Source organism: Eleutherodactylus coqui, chromosome 9, assembly GCF_035609145.1.
Source record: "Eleutherodactylus coqui strain aEleCoq1 chromosome 9, aEleCoq1.hap1, whole genome shotgun sequence".
Lineage (NCBI taxonomy): Eukaryota > Metazoa > Chordata > Amphibia > Anura > Eleutherodactylidae > Eleutherodactylus > Eleutherodactylus coqui.
Genome location: NC_089845.1, coordinates 120,681,897 through 120,700,218, shown reverse-complemented (window position 1 = coordinate 120,700,218; position 18,322 = coordinate 120,681,897). Strand labels below are relative to the sequence as shown.

Below are 18,322 nucleotides of genomic sequence, written 5' to 3'. Positions count from 1 at the left end.
TTCATTTTGGATGCATTCAAGCGATTGCCAAAGGTTGTGGAAGTGGACATATCCTTTAAGGATATTAAAACTCATTGTACACTCCAATGACTTTATGACTGCAGAACAGTCCACTCCAGGTTGCAAAATTCTAAGATAGCCTTTGACATTAGTAAATTACAAGCAATGGTACTGTATATTATTCATTATGGTATAAGTTATCACATTGTACATAGTCGAGGACACATGGATTAGTTAACATGTCATGGTATCCCCATGTCCCTATAGAACCTCTATACATATTGATTATTTACCACTTAAACTCCTCCAGTTAATAAATGCCTTGTATTCGGCATATACTAAAGCACCACCAAAATGTATTTGATATATTTTCTGACATGAATTTTGATTCAAGGGTTGATAAGATTCATTTTGGCTTAAGCTTCAGCGGTACCCAACATGATTCGAATGACCAGCACAATTTATACCACAATATGGTCTAAGAACAAACTGCTCTCATCTACACACACAAAGGCATATTTTCTAAAAAACTAGAATTATTTTATCATAAACTTCATTCATTTGCATATTTGGATTCACAATTTTTTACAATTTATTTTGATGCCTCTACAATTAAAAAACTCTTAAAAATGCACAGTACTAAAATCTAACATTTTGAATATCTTTTAAAAGTCAATGTAAGAATTAAGCAAGATTAATCCCTCTTACGCGATACTGTGTTTAACAGTACAAATACATAAAACAACCTTTTTAAGTTTGTTTGCACTTACAAGGCAAACATTTTACAATTTGCAGCGTATATCATTAGTAAAGACTTCACTGACTAGATGTATAACAATACCTACACTGTATTTTCCATATAGGACAGATTTATTTAATTGCTGATACTAATTAAAACATGCGTGTGGAATTCATCATCTGCTTTTTTCCATCACACAAAGAAAACTCCCTTTGCTCTACAATGATACATGTAGTTATGGTATCCTGCTTTATAGCACAGGTAGAAAAATGTTCATTTTTTAAAAATCTAAAAAAAAAAACACAAATGTTTTTCTTTTTTTTTTTCAATTTTTTCCCCCCGTGCTCATTCATTCTATAAACAAAGGCCGACTAAACTACTTTACTTAAAGAAAAATGATCTAATTTAATTATCACGGAAAGAGATCTTCCACTTGATCCAGTTTATCTAATTTTCATCTTTATTCAAACCAAAATGACAATGAATAATTGAAAATTTAATAAGCAGTAATTATTAACTTGGCAAACGTTGTACCAATTAACACTCTATTAAAACTAATTATGACATGTTTCATTCAAGTGTTTTCACCTAATTGTTTCACTTGCTTTAAAAAGCACCTTAATTAAATGTTCTGTTTAATTAAGAACATAGATTTCTAATAGAATCACATTACCAGATATTAAAAATTAAGAATGAATGAATACGCTTCAGGAAGCGATCTTTAAAAGACACTATCTGCAAACCACTGAAGAAATTAATTTTCCCACACACCATTAGCAAAACACCAGAACCTTTGTTTTTTTTTTTCATTTTTTCCCCTCAAATTTAAGTATACTATAAAATGCAACCATAAGTGACCATAATGGAGAATAACCGTCACATTCCATATTTAAAAATGGAAAGGAATGAAAATTAAAATATACTTTTTCTTCCAAGAATTTTTTTTTATTTATTAAACCAAAAATTGCTTACGTATTATTTCATATTTTATTATTTTTTTTTAATGTAAGACATCTGGATGTGATGGAAGTAGCCGTTCTTAATGCAGCCACGAACAATGCAGTCTGGGCCTAATTTACTTTGAATATTCAAGGTGAATTAAAATTCTATCTAAGTGGCAATACAGGACAATAATTTTTGCTTACGATCAAAGCTACAGCTTGACTAATTGTATATGCTAATCAGGCAATTTATATTTAAATTATGCATTCCTATTCTAGTCCCACAGGCACACACAGATCTGCACAGAGAATTGATAGGATGCTCACAAGGTGCTTGCATATTTATTACCAAATGCAAACAAACCTTGCTTACTGAAAAAGAATATATAGAGACTGAGGCATCCGTCGTGTTTTATTACGAACATTACAATTTTTTTAGAATTTTTTTCTTTAATTAAGTGGTTAATTCAATACAAAAATTTACCATAAATGCAATTTCGGATAAACGTATCGGAGAGATATAGACTTTATTAAGACGTTTAAAAAGGACAATAGGCGTAATTATTTTTTTTTTTTATTAAACCTACGATCAATGCATGATAAAAGCAAAAGTTTTGTTTAATAAATAATAGGTCATACGAAGCTTAAATTTAATTTTTTTATTGAAGAAGGGACAAAATTCAAAATTAGAATTAAAAAAGAATAAAAAAGTTAAAAAAAAAAAAGGAATATTATCTTATTAATATGATGGTTCAAATAGCAAATTCTACGCCTAATGGCATAAAATAAGATAAAAACACATGAAAAAGGTACAAAGGGCAGTTTCCGCCTATTAATTCAAAGCAAACTTCATTCATCTTTTTTAAATTTGTTCCCGAAACATTAAGGACTCATCTCAACAATACAGCCTAATGGGTATGTGCATAGTAATGATACAGCAAACATAAAAGATCAATAGTATCTCCTGGGGTTGAAGATTTTCTACAAAGGAATTCCGCAGTAACCCATATTATAATTTCGAGCAGTTATTGAGGATTATTGCAATTTTGCTCTGTTACTAATCAGTCTTTTTTGATTCCTCACATCAGTGCATTAACAACTGCACACATCTGCCAGAACACTAGGTCTGTGTTTTTAAACAATTCTTACCAGCTTTCTTCCAAATTTCCTCTGGCACGTATCCAGAAGCGGGCCTGTGAAGGAATTCCCGATGCGATTCTGCAGAGGAGGAAGAGAGAGAGAAAAAAAAGAACACATTGAGAGTATTGCTCATTTGTTAGTACTTGAGACTGACAGTAAAGCCCACTCTGATATCACGCTGCAAGTATTGTCTACTGTACACAAAAATCTCATTGTCACAGCTGTTTCATGCCTTCTGTAGGAATGTCGACTGCATAACACCATGACATTCTCTGACAGATTGCAAATATTCCAAAGAAATTAATGCAAATGGAATTTTATACAGCGAGCAGCACCGACTGAGCTGTGTGTGAGCCCAGGCTCATAAATATCAGCGTCAAGCTTGGCTGGCTCAAGAACAGGGGCAATCCTTTAGTATATGCCGAATACAAGGCATTTATTAACTGGAGGAGTTTAAGTGGTAAATAATCAATATGTATAGAGGTTCTATAGGGACATGGGGATACCATGACATTTTAACTAATCCATGTGTCCTCCACTATGTACATTGTGATAACTTATACCATAATGAATAATATACAGTACCATTGCTTGTAATTTACTAATGTCAAAGGCTATCTTAGAATTTTACAACCTGGAGTGGACTGTTCTGCAGTCATAAAGTCATTGGAGTGTACAATGAGTTTTAATATCCTTAAAGGATATGTCCACTTCCACAACCTTTGGCAATCGCTTGAATGCATCCAAAATGAAAAATAGGCAACTTTGCAAATAGTCTTGATTAAAAAATATCCTACTGTTTCTTGTCTACAGATCTATACGGAAATACATATTTTTATGGTTACAGACTACAAAGAGACCCGATGTAGTCTGATTCTACAGAACTGAAGTCCATCTGTCCTCTACTTCTAGTTAGTCTAAGAGTCCACATATACGGCTCAATTTGACAAGCGTCGGTCAATGAGATTGTGCTTGTTTAAAAGTCCATTACACGGGCCAATGTACCCTGCATGGGGGGCAAATGATTGTTAAAGTGATTGGTTGCCCCTAATACAGTATTATCATTGTTGGCAGCACATCCCCCGTTCTTTGCTGCCGATAATATTTTTTTTGGCGTCGGAAACTATGCTATCAGCTGATTAAGACGCGTTTGCTTGTTCATCAGCCGATTGAGTGCAACTTCACAAAGCCCAGTGATCAAGCAAATGAACATTCCTACAAAAGTTCTTGCCCTATCAACGGAAAGTACAAAGAGGTCTTTAGTTAGTCGAATGTGAGTTAGCAAGGAATGGGGAACAGGTTGAAGGGAAAAGGACTTCAGGATCAAAATGTAAAGCATTTGTTTATAGCTAGAGATGAGCGAGCACTCAAATGCTCGGGTCGTCGTTATTCAAGTCGAGCTTTTCGTAAAATTCGAGAGCTCTACTCGAGTAACCAACCCCATTGACTACAATGGGAGACTCGAGCATTTTTGTATTTGAGCTGCTGGGTGCCGAGCTTTTTTTTTGGTCTCTCTCTCTCCCCCTGCCTGCCAGCCAGCCAGCCACAAAATTTGCCGTTGACGTTCGTATGCTAATACTCGAATGAGCATCAAGCTCGGCAGAGTACGTTCGCTCAACTCTATTTATAGCCTATTATCATGGAGATTAATTTATTTATTTTACTCATTTATATAATACATACATTTTTTACTGCACTGTACACAGATTGTTATCACTTACTTTGGGCTCAAATTCTAGAATCACCTATTAGTATGTTTTTGGAGTGTGGGAGAAAACCACACAAACACAAGGAAAATATACAAACTCCAAGCAGATGCTGCCTTTGGTCAAATTTGAACCCAGAATCTCAGTGCTAACCACTGAACCACCCCGCTGCCCATAGGTTCCTATATGAGCTGTGGACACAACATTTTAATGAGAACTATTTACAAAGCTTTCATTTTAGATGCATTGAAGCAATGCAAAAAACAGTTTCAACTTATACTTGTACATGTAAGATAGACAGTAAGTACACAGGTTCCTATATTCTTATAAAGTGCCAACATTTCATCCCTTCATGTTATGGTGCCATCGTATTAAGAGAAGTATTGAAGAGACATAATACCAAAGAGAAACTATGACAATTGTACTAATTGTAAGCAACCAATCATATACTTCTTACCAATGAGCTAAAGCACATTATATACAACAATGGAGATGTTTATCTAATAACAATAATAATCTTTATATGTATAGCGCCAACTTATTCCGCAGCGCTTTAGTTTAATACAACACTGTCCTATATTTTATATTCCTGTAGTCAAGAAGATAAATGTAAGAATATTTAGGTGAATATAGAAGTTAATGATAATTAAACTCTCCCCCCAACAAGCAGAATGGTATAACCTTAGCTAATACTGAGCTGATGCATCATGGGATTGATGTGAAACTGAATTAAAAAAATATCAGCCTCAAGATGGTGCCTGAAAGGCATCAGACAGGGGGCTGCACTTCATGGAAGTGACTAAAACCACACAGGAAACCTCCAGAGTGTGACAGGCGATCAGGCAAATCGTGTTTTTGCTGGAGTAGCCCTTTAAAGTTGAGTTACCCTTTAACCTTAAAATTGGAAACACTTTTTTTTAACTTCACCAACTTGGGTGTGTTATTTCAATTTGGCAACAAATATAATTTCCTACCAAAATATCTCCCTACTATGTAACAGGACAAAAAGATACAAAAATATCCAAGAAATATTAGATGTTTTAGAAGCAATTTTTACTTTGGCCATGACATAATAAACTGGATCACACCTAGATGAAAATGGTTGTCTAGTACAAAGATCTGACTGCTCTCAGGACGCCCTACTATGAATGATGGAATGAAGCAGTTTGCAGTTGCGGTGGTTTTGCATTGTAGGCACTTTGAACTGAAGATGTCTGTATCAATAATAGGTTTTACCTCATAAACTGCTCTTCTGCGAGAATGAAAGCGAAATGTTGTAACCATAGAAATATTTCGGAGTGGAGAGAAAACTCTTCCAAGAACAGATTAGCCAAGCTGTTGAACAGCTGTGAAAAATCTATGACAAAACTATGTGGTATTACAAATTAGGCACTAAAAATACTTTGTTGTGATTTTCATCAGACTCAAATTATATCTGATTATTTGCAGTGTTATTCTATCTGGGACTCCGCTAGCCAAAATACTGCAGTTAATAGTTCGCTACATGGAGAAAGTCATATTTTCTCATTAGCAAGGAGATAAGGCGATGACATGGGACTTGTCTAAAGATAGTTGTAAGAAAAATGGAGCCATTTGTAAGGACGTTAGTTTATGGGTCTATGTCTTGTCGCAGTGATATTCTAATTCATCTCTTCATTAACATAAGTCTCAGTTATTTTAGACCGAGGTATGTTGCACCTCAAGTAAACTCTTCAATGGCAGAATTCCAATGCTGTACAATCCTTTGCCAAGAAGAAAAAAAGAGATCAACAACAACTCACAAGACAATAACTTTTTTCAAGAAATTGACACACTTGTGTCTTTCTGTAACCATTACATTTTGCAACTGTCTACGCGTTTTATCTGTTACCTTGCTATTTCATACATAGTTAAAAAAAAATCTATTTTTTTTGTATTTGAGTAAATTGTGACAGGTTAGGATGTGGCATCCACATTTGTTTTGGCAAGTCATCTACATGAAACTGTGCTAGATCGTGTTTTATCACATGCACCACTTTAGTCCCATAGGCCTGTGTATGAGATTAAGCACATGGGGACCCTGAAAAGAGTTGGATTTTTTGTGGCGTATACAAACACTTTAGAGGGGCCACCACTGGATTGCGGGAGTGGGTGAGTATAGAAAATACATCACCCGCTTCCTGTCACATCCCTAAACAGCACCAGAACTTAGTTTATGGTGCTGTGGGAATGTGACGGGTTCCCTTTAACTTAGCCTATAAAGGTGATTAAGACTATGAATTAACATAAAATAGCTGTTGACTGAATGCTCGTTTGGCTGACAGTTATTTTGTTTGACACCGCTATACACATGCATAGTTGGCCAAACGTGCATGTGTTCTGAGTGTAGAAAGGGGAAAAAGCTATAGCAGTGGAAAATCAACTTCCCAATTCTTATCTCCCCCAACATCTGCTATCTGGGAAGTGTTGGGAGGCTGTCATACTCATAAAATGATCTACCGGACCCATGGAAATTGGTGCATTTGGCCAATCAAAATCTAATGAGTATGACCAGCCTTAAACTATAATGTGAATGATTCTCAAAGGTTTATATTGTGAGGGGGTAGAAGTTTCTAATATAGGTCATGTTCAAATTCTACTTTTGTGTGCCAATTTCAGCCTTTGAATGTTGATTCTTTATAGTATAATCCCGGTTTAAGTAAACAGTTGGGGTATTTGTGGCGGCAATTAGAGATGAGCGAGCATACTCGGTAAGAACAGATACTCGAGTGAGTATCGTCCTTACCGAGTACCTGCCTGCTCGCCTGCAAAGATTCGGGTGCCGGCGTGGATGAGCGCTGTGTTGCTGGAGTGAGCTCCCCACCCCCCACTGGCACCCGAATCTTTGCGGGCAAGCAGGCAGGTACTCGGTAAGGACGATACTCACTCGAGTATCTGTCCTTACTGAGTACGCTCGCTCATCTCTAGCAGCAATTATGTATTTATAGCTTCTTAAAGGACCACCGAATTATGGAATGTTTAAAACGGACTATAATATTTTCGCCTACTCAAGAGATACTCCTAGATTCATCGAAGGTTCTTAAGATGATTCACTGTCGTACCTCCATTGAAAAAAATGGCTAAAATGATGCACAAGTGGCTCAAAAATGGGCAGAATTACTCCAAAGAAATGGAAAGCAGTGACACAAACATATAAAGTAGAGATTGTGATGGGATATATTTTTTATGCTCTTATTGAAACTAATGCATTGCAAAGGCCACTGAGATACAATGTTACTTTGTATTCGGTTACACAGCAGATGTTACTACCATGTCAAATATCTCAAGACCTGTGAAAGCATCACAGGGAATTTTGAATGTATATTTTGAAATGTAACTAATAACCTCTTAATGTCAGACATTCTGTTTATGGCTTACTGGGCCTGTAAAACATAAATCATACACTAATAAAATGTAACTCAGCCTCTAGAAGATGATGGAATCTAACAGAAATCAACACATGGGCGAAGCAATGAAAAGAAGGCGACGGAGGAAATGGTATAGACAATAAAAGAGCAGTACAAATAAAAAATGAGAAAATTATTTATTTTGGCACAAATCGCTTGCAATAAAATCCTGAGAAAAACAAAACTGCCTTCACTATTGATTATTTTAGACTTAGTGGAAAAATCCATATGCTAAACCTTATTTAACCCAAAGTTTGAGGAAAATCATAAAAATGTGGGCAACTTTATTTTTATAACTCTACATGTGATGTTGGAGAACCCAAAAACAGCAGCAATGGGAGAATCCGCATATGTATTATTTCAGTTCTCTATCAAAGGGAGGAAATGGATGCCGTCTGTTCTCGGAATATATGTTGGGAAATAAGGCAGGAGTGGAGGGATGGCTTGCTTGTGTTCATGTCTCCACATCATGTTTATACTACATTAATAAATGTGAGTGGTGCGGCCCAACATGGGGCTTAGAGCCAAAATAGAGGCAATAAAACTTGTAATGGTTAAAAAGAAATCAGATAATGACTTGGAAATTTTTGGCAGATTGTAGCATATGTAATCCAAGGCTAACACAAAAAAATACTAATTACAAAAAGGGCAACGTGTGTACTATGTATCATCCAGATACCTATACGGTAGTAAACATTGGCTCTTCACTCCCATTAAACAAAAAACGCATATGGTGTGGTACTTTTTTGCATACATTTACAGTGAAAACTATAGCCAACTACAATAAAGTTGAGGTAACGATATACTGATGTATCCCGACCGAGCATATGCCAAAAAAAGACACTCTTTCAGCTTACGTCAAGTGTCTGGTCAAGTTTAATGTGTACATTGGACGAATCTCCTCATGTATGCACCAAATTTAGTGCCCGAACACAATGAGATGACTTATTTTGATTTTAAACTACTGACCTTGCTGCTAAGCAAGTTACAATGATCAACAACGCCTACTGTTCAGTAGATCATACTGCAGACTGGATGCTATTTGCAGACTGCAGGGTATCGTAAATTGAACCATGTATTCCGTTATTGAACTAGGAGATAAACTATAGAGAACTGCATCTTCCAAAGCAGCCAAGTCAGTAGCTTCAGATCTCTCCGGTAGCTAAAGAGAGTATTAAAGGGCTTTACCCCGTCAAAAACACTTACAGTACCACCTACTGACCGGATAGGTAATAAATGTTTGAGTGCTGCAGTCAAGACCACTTGGAGCCCAGAGTTCAGAAGAACAGCGAACCCCCGAGGCCTTTGGTGAAGGGAGTGTGATTACTACTCCTTTCACTATCTATGGAGGTAGTCAAGAACTGCGCTCGGCTATCTCCTATAGAAGTGCATGGAGCGGTGGTCATGCATGCATGTATGCCACATTTCCATTCACCGGGAGGATTCTGTAGTTAAGTGATAAATATTTGAAGTGGGATAACCACTTTAAAGCTGTCCACTAACATCACAGGTATAGTACTGCTTTTATCATAACTACCAGGATATCTCTAAGAGGGATGTGGTTGAAACCTACTTTTGTATCAGTAACTATGGCTGTCTTTTGTGATTTTTGTCATGTTGATACATTATAAGCCTTATGACCAAAACAAACCCTGCCACTTCATTCACGGCACCACTGTTTCTTTTAGAATATATAGCTCTTGATAAAATGTTGGCACGTTATAAATGAAGATGATGAGTACAAGGATCATGTATCATATTCGATTTTTTTATGTCATATCTCATACAACTACAACGTTTTGCACCTTGCAGATACATTGATTCACACATATATTCTCATTGTTAGTTTATGGGCCACAAAGTTACCCAACAGCTATTTCCATGTGCCAAAGCATGGCAGAAACCATTGTCTTGCCCTTGCCTAATCGAATTAGGTGGGCTTAATTCTACTACCGATAAATTCCTAGAATGGACTGATGATTATGCTACACCAAGGCAAAATAAATATGTGACATTACATCATAAATATATAAATATCCTATCAGCAAATGAAATTGATCTTGGCGCAAAACGCTAAGGAGAAAATGGTCATTGAAGAACCTTAGGACAAAGGTCCGAGGACCCATCATGGGTTAGGCTAATATACCTAAGGGGACAGGATCTGGATTCACAGGGCTCTGTTGTCTGGAATGGCTGGTGCTGCTGCTACTGCTACCTTTTTTTAAATCCTCCGCATCACTGTACCGCCTGATCCAGTAATTAAGTTCTTCCCGGTCAGCTTCCTGACATCGACGTAGCACAGTGAGGGATCGTCTTGTTTTTTCCACCATATCCATTATGCAGTTTAATAGCTGTTAAGACAAGATCAGAGAAAAAATACTTACTTGCCATGGTTTTAAAGGAGCCAGAAGATATATAAAGGTAGATATTACACACGTATATCCTTTGCATGTACTGATATGAGAACTGTATCTCACGGTTTCAATTTTATTTTTTTCTTTTGCGACAGTATAAAGGAACTGTGGCTTTATAAGACACAAGATCTGTCTGTGTACATGCAACATTCATTAAGCCCAGCTTCCAAACACTTGGAAAGTACTTTCATCTGCCATCTGTGATGATGGTAGAGTTATTCGTTTTAAATATATTATGACTTGGTAATCTTGCATACTTGAAATTTGCATTGGACTGATCCAAACTGCGGTGGAAATGTATGCCATTATTTAGCTCTCGACAACAGTACATGAAGACGATGTACGAGATATAAAGATGATATATTGTAAATGAGCTAGACAAGTGATGCATAACGGAGGGAAAAAATCAGTTCAAGCAGTTACTTTGGTAAGTGCTGAAAAACGGTCCAAACAGGATAGCATTTTATAGAGAAAGCTGGGCAATAATTCTATTTTTCATGTGCCGTAAACCTTTTTTTCCTAAAGTATGATTGTGTTTTTTTAGCCATTATTCATGTGATGTATTTTTTTGGTTTATTTGCTGATTTACCAATTAGTGTTCTAGGTCAAAGTTTCTGAAAGTTTCTAAGTCAAATACCCCCAAGAAAATCAAAGAAGCCCGCACTGTACTACAGGTTATTATAACTATAAGAACCTCCATTGGACATGGTCTGCACTCACAGGGGTACCCATAACACAACTTGAAAGCCTAAAGCTGTATGCAATTGCCTTCTGCAGCTATGGCCAACAGAAGACCCATTCTAGCAGGTGCTTTAAAGGGAACCTGCCAGGTCCCATGCACTCCATATGGGTTCACTGCACAGGGGCCACTGGATCTGGGAGTGTGATTTTTATACTCGTATGTCTCTTTGCAACCTTGCTATCTGCCTTGCGAAGCAGTTGCTCATTGTATGCATTGGATTGATCTCTTCATTCAGTGCACACACACACAGTCCTCAATGCATGTCCACGCATACCGAATGAAGAGATGAGTCCAATGCACACACTGAAAGCTGGATTCCCAGGTAGACAGTGAAGTAACAGGGAGGCAGATGTGCATAAAAAGCCCTCCCCACCCCTCCCACCCTGACTCTGTGAGCCTTGCCTTATGAACCCATAAATATTGTATATGGTACTTATAGGACAAGACAGATTCCCATTAATTACAGAGTTTGTCTAGTTGCCAAATAACATCACTTCAGTATTGCTGCCTGTGGTAAAAAAAAAAAGAGCTATATTTACCCCGTCCGCCACCGCTGGGGTCCAGCGCTATAGCCCTGCTGCGGTCCCGCCATAGCTGATTTTACCAGAAGTCATGTGACCACTGGTTCTCCTGGTATCAGCATTCACATCCTGAGCACCATGATGCCAGAAGTTTGGGAACATGATGCTGCAGCCTTTGATTGGCTGCAGTGGTCAACTGACTTCCCGTGACGTTAGCTGTCACAGCAAGGCTTTTGTGTTGGTTCTTGTTGGTAGCAGAGGCTTAGTTTGTTATTTTACTACAGGTAGCCCTATTGAAGGGATGTTGTCCAGAAACCGGAGAACCACTTTAAAGCCAGGACCGCTATCAGAGCAGTACAAGTGTTGCTGTAGTCAGGGACCCAAACTAGCTGTCCTCAGACAATGCATGGGACTCCAACACTTACACTTATACCAAATGAGCAGTTGCCTTTTAATAGACAATAACCTGTAAATATGGAGCCCATAAAGTTCACAAGCTCCAATAAGTCTTCTGTTTCCCATTAAGGATCTCCAACTCTATGAGTCTAAAAAGGTGGGTAAACATCCCTTTTACTTTCTTCCCTCAGGGACATACAAAACCATTGCAATCTTTATCTTTCATACTAATCATGCAATCCCCTCTCCAAAAAAATATATTTCTCTACACTACAAAAAGAGGATCGAAAGCGTAAGGGGCCCTGACCATTTGAATGCATGAGGCCCAGCTATTTCATATGGTAGCCCTGGTTAGAGCACCTCCAGCATTGTAACCAATATTGTATTATTTGTGAATTTGTGAAAGGACAGACTATCCCTTTAATACAAAGTATAATTTAGCGGTACTTGTTTCTAATATGCCATTTAATACAGAGTATAATAACACTTCACTTCCACTACAAATGTTTTATGGTACATCAAAATCTCCCATAGTTTTGAGAAACATTACCGAGGTTCTTACATGATCAAGGTGCTTCCATTCTTCTGCCCACTCTCTGTCTGTTAGTCTGTGGTCTATCATTTCTTCTTGACGTGCTCCATGCAACCCTAGACAAAACAGATGCAAAGTCTCATGTAACACTAATTAACACCCTTCTGAAAAATGGATTAAGTCTTTCAACAATAGCCCTAAAGAGTTTTTTTTTTCTCTAGTTGGTGGAGAGTTAATATAAAAAAAAGCACAAAAATAACACGAATCCCTAGAGAATTAATAAATTCTGCAAAAGTCATAAAGACAATAAAATAACCCACTGCTCAATAGAGACAATAACAACACCTAATGTCAGAATGTATCGACTTCCTAGCTGTCAAGCAGTTGGAGCCCACCATGGTCTCTGTAGTCACATCCCCAATGCCATCAATAAATTTGATTTCAAGTGTAGGAGATAAGTTGCTCTGGTCTGGCTGTCAGGTCTTTAGTGGGAGTTCCAAGTGTTTAATTACCACTTTCAGTGCGGAAAGCGACTGGCTGTTATTTCAAGCAATTTTCTCCTACACTTAAATCAATAGCAAATGTGATTTATCGACTTACATTTTTCTCATTACCATACATTGTATTATAAGAATGACCATAATGACTATAATAGAATCAAGTTAATATTCTCCACAAAGCTATGCTACAGTAACAAAGGAGAAATACAAAAAGATCTCCAATTCTCTTACCCATAGGCCTGTTTCTGTCCCTGAGGTCCCTGTGGTTAGGGTGTCTGTACGAGTCCCTGTAGTGGTGGGCAATAGCCATGTCATCCAAACGATAATGCTGAGGTGGTGGTGGGGTAGGGTGAGGCAGACCATTGGGTTGATAGGATAAGCCATTATTTGGACTGTACCGCTGGCCGGGGCTTATAGTGCATGGCCGCTTGCTTGGATGCTCTGAGTGCAAAGGCTCTCTGTCAAAGCCATTTTCTTTGGTTCTGAAAAGAAAATATGTGTAATGTACTACAAATGTAATCTAAGTGTATTTTATTGATTTTACGTAGGCTTAACATTGTGGAGATTATGTACAACATGGGTAGGTCATTTCAAGTGCTCCGTTTTTTTCATCTACATACATTATTACATAGTCAACCACAACCAATGTCTCTCAGGCTGTGGAGAAAAGTTATCATGGGAAAAGCTAAATCCTGTAATGTAGAACATTTCGACGGGTTTAATAACCCCCAGATTTGCTCTACACTAAGCCGGAAAAAGGAGTAAACAAAACCTGTGATGTAGAACAAATTATTAGTCTTGCTGGGAATAGAGTTTAATAGTGAGATAAATACTATGAGTTCTTTGCAACCATGACATGTCATGGACAAATTACTCAGTTGTGTTTTCCACTCACGTGTCAGGATTTTTTTTTCACTCTTTCTGTGACTGATGGCTCCCAGTGTTATTATTGAAACAGATTGATCTTTTTAATGAGCCAGTTTAATAGACTCCAAAATCTCACCGTGGCTGCTCATCCGTGTTAGACCATATGCACCAAGAAAACATTCAGTAAAACATAAAGCTTCACTGTCAGACTGCTGAAACCTTAATAAACCTAAATCTATGTTTCTGCATAAAAATGCACATAATGGGAATGTATATCAGAAACAACAACAAAATAGTGTTGTACACTGAAACAGGTTTTTGGTTAGTTACACGCTAGACGCTATATCCTTCGAACTACTAAGCCTTGCAGATGGAAATGGTTCTGTTGACAAGTGCAATAAGGTTAATGCTATGTTCCAGACAATAAAGATATGTAATTTTTTTTATGAAGGTGGCATATTAACATTTCCCTGTATACTAATATACTAAATCCTTACAACCCCTGTAGCATTTCCAAAAATGTCATCTGCCACATTTGTCTTCGGTAGAAGGCAAATAATGATATGGTGAAGAATAGATAACACCAGGGCGCCCTATTCCCGTATATCCTGTACTAGGATAATTTCCGGTGCTGAACATTTTAACGGTCGTACAAATATCAAATAGCTTGGGCGCTATCAACATTTTTTGGACAAAGGACCACCATATTAGGATATGCTACTAAGTGGCTGCCTAAAGTAGAACCTCAGTGACCAAGGACACAAGGGACAGTTGCCACCATGCAGTCCTAGTCTGAATGCAATTCATGTTTTCACATCAAGCCCTGGGGTCTTCTCCTCTGCTAATTTCATTGGTCAAAAGAAACAGGCTCCCAGTGGATTAAGCGAAGGTATACCTCAGCCGGATTGCTGGAAGCATACAATTAAACTTTAACTACTTTCTTGAGCCAACTGGTCTTGTGGTTCACTGAAGGCCATGTTAGACTGGCCGCCACAATGCAGTCTTACTGTATCTGTCGAGGTTTGCTCTACACTTTGTACTTACTGGGATCATTTTTAGAATATCTGCTAGGAAATCACTTGGTACATTGTTTTTGAGCTCATGATTTGCTCATGAAGCATTACGAATAGAGATGAGCGAGTATACTCACTAAGGCACATTACTCGAGCGAGTAGTGCCTTAGCCAAGTATCTCCCCGCTCGTCTCTAAAGATTCGGGGGCCGGCGTGGGTGACAGGTGAGTTGCGGCGGGGAGAGGGGGGGAGAGAGGGAGAGAGAGATCTCCCCTCTGTTTCTCCCTGCTCTCCCCCGCTGCTCCCCGCCCCCCGCTCGCCCCCGAATCTTTAGAGACGAGCGGGGAGATACTCGGCTAAGGCGCTACTCGCTCGAGTAATGTGCCTTAGCGAGTATACTCGCTCACCTCTAATTACGAAGTAACTTATTCAATGACCAAAACTGACATTTCCCAGCCCATTCATCTTCAGGTTATGTTCCTGTAGTGTCAACTAGATATAACATGGCCAAAATAATTATTAAAGGTGTGTCGGGTATCTAGAATAGGGTGAAATAAATCAATCAGTAACAGCTATGGACAAACATTGAAGAGGATGAAGGATAAAATCTATACATTATTTGTAGCCTATTTCAAAGAGCTTAAACATTTGCAAATTACTAATTCAATGCCTTCCATTGGTCTACAGATGCAGCAAAATTTAACTTGACCCGTGATAACTTTCTGCAACGAGTTATCTTATCCGGAACCATTAAAAAGTTATTGCGTTTTTATATGGTAACACATCAAAGCAATTGAAAAGCTATTTAAAGGGCAAATAAACCATGGCACAGAAGTTTTCCTTAATAGGGTAAGACTCAAGTTAATCCATATGCACCAAATGATAAAGCAAATAAAAACCTATAGAGATGTGGCAAACGTTAACTTGACATTTAAGGTGCCATGATAAGTCAACTACAATGTATTATAATGTTGTAGATTGAGCTATCATGATGCACAAGGCATGGTAATAATTGCTACATTTGTGTGTGTATATATATATGCGTATATATACACACAGATATATATATATATATTTTTTTTTTTTGTGTATACATCCAGCAGACACTGAGACTATAGAGAAATATGGCATCATGCTCACCACGTTACAGCTCTTAACATCTTTTCTGTGGCTTTTTTTGGTGCTACTTCTTTAAATTCTTATTAGCATGGTGTTGGAGAAATTTGCCTGTGATCAGTTTATGAAAAATAGCTCCTGGCTAAAATTTTTGACATGTCTAATTTCACGCTTGAAAAGAGTGAGTGTGTACAGATAACCCCATCAAAGGAGGGAAAACAACAGACGCACAGTTATAAGCTGGCTCCATTTCAGTGCATTCTCTTAAAATCATTTGCTTCGAAAGATGTTTTCATAAGAAAAATGTTTTTCATCCCTTTTTAATATTTTGATCATGTGAATCATTACGTAAAATGGAAATTCCATCAGGAGACTGTTCATATTGTCTGAGGTTCTTGTTTCATCATGGTTCAGGTACTTTTACATTAAGAATAGCCTAATTTTCAGTACTATTCTTGATGTCACAAATACCAAAACCAAGTTGCAAACCCAACACACCGCATCATGAGTCAACGAAATCTGTTGGGATGTTCTTGAATCAAATCAGCAATAGATGTGTCGCAAGTAGTCAAAAATATTCATGACCTATCCACAGAATAAGTGATCAGTGTATGATTGCGGCAGTCTGATCACTAGGACCCCCAGGGTACCAACGTTCCTCTCACTTCTATGGCACCGGTGGAGATAGATGTTTTCAGTGTTCGGCTGTCTCCATAGACAGTTAATGGAACATTATGTGAATGGTCGCTATATTCACTAGGGAGACTCGGAGTGCACAGTTCTCATGATCTCTGGAGGTCCCAGCAATCGGATACCCAACAAAGACACACTTATCACAGATCCTATGGATAAGCCATGAATGTTTTTGGTGGGATAACCCTTTTAAAGCACAATGTGAACGGAGCCCTATACATTCCTCCGGAATGTGAGTCTTCATTTTTGCATTTCAAAGCATCAAATCTAGATTAACTGCTAGATTACTGATTTTTGGGAGCATCGGATTTTTTAACATCCAATCAGAATCCTTCCCATTGAAATCTTAAGACCCTCAGTGTTTTAAATTCTACACCTGGATCTTAAAAACTCTGATTTTGGAATAGAACTGCTTTTTCGCCTATTTTTGATGAATTTAGATGATTGGAAATCTTCTGTGTGTCTTTGATTCGAAACTCTGGAATGGGCAACAGATCCTCAGCAAGAAATCAAAAAAAATCTTTTCATTCTTCATGTCAAAGAAGAACGATCGGTCACATAAGAAGACCATTGTTACTTGATGAATATGTAGTATAGTTAGACACGTTGTAACCCCCACATTCTTGGGCTGGAAATCTACTTGTCTGCATTTATATGCAGAAGCAAAACCTACAAGTATAGAAAAAATTAAATTTATTTAAAGCCTGGGTTTTATTTTTTTTAGAAAAAATATAAGCATTTTAGAGATATTGCCATTCAAAGATCACTGCTAGCAAAATGTTCCAGTCCACATCCTGTTATGCTTTTATTTGATAGGCAATTTAGTTGCATTCCTTGATAATAAGAATGAAAAAAAAAATCTTAAGTCTGGAACCATATGTTTGTAGGCACCACTCCGACCACATATATATTGCACTTACACATTATGTTCTACTGGAAATAGAGAATACATGAAAGTGAGCACAACTTGTAATTTGCATGTCTTTTCTTCTCTCTAACCATGTTTTATATGCTTTTTTTATTTTTAGCTCATACTTCCAGGAATCTCTTCTGGAAGCATTTGTGGGACTATGTGAGCGAATCAGCCAGATAAGATCTTTTTATGAGGTTATTAGAAGTAAAATAGAGCATTTAGTCTGCAAAGAACTCAGTATATTGGGACGCTGAAGACCTGTAGAAGTTAACATTTTTACTAATGGAAAAGTTGACTTCATCTTAAAGGAAATGTTTGCTTTTTTCCAGAAAGAAATGTTGAAAACTTTAATTTTATGGCACATACTCAATAGATAGTTTCACTATAAACAAGCAAATGGAGCCTCAGTTAGGGAACAGAGATATAGTGCCATGGACTATGTGTCCATCTCTGTGCTGTGACATTGACCATCACTTATATAATGCCAACATATTCTATAGGAGATTTTCCCATTATTCTATCTCCTCATGGGGTTCATATAAATGCGAAAAAATGTAATATTGATAGCATCATATGTTTAGTTATGTCCTCTGTTTTAGAAAAATTGAGCTCTGACCACTATAAAGATTTTTTTCAAAATGTATAGGTAAGGATACTGAATAGTG

The 18,322-nt window shown here is 37.5% G+C and overlaps 1 protein-coding gene across 6 annotated transcripts in view; it reads right to left on the bottom strand.

Moving 5' to 3' along the window:
* The window catches only part of RUNX1T1 (RUNX1 partner transcriptional co-repressor 1), a 146,644-nt gene that overhangs the window by 12,337 nt on the left and 115,985 nt on the right, over positions 1-18,322 (bottom strand). For 3 of the 6 annotated variants that reach the window (XM_066578418.1, XM_066578422.1, XM_066578421.1), the window contains exons 6-9: positions 13,288-13,538; positions 12,575-12,672; positions 10,098-10,302; positions 2,830-2,898 (exon numbers count right to left, since the gene is read on the bottom strand). In XM_066578418.1, the coding sequence (XP_066434515.1) occupies positions 2,830-2,898; positions 10,098-10,302; positions 12,575-12,672; positions 13,288-13,538 (623 nt within the window). The remainder of the gene's footprint in view (positions 1-2,829; positions 2,899-10,097; positions 10,303-12,574; positions 12,673-13,287; positions 13,539-18,322) is intronic. The other 3 variants (XM_066578423.1, XM_066578419.1, XM_066578424.1) reach the window with 3 other exon arrangements.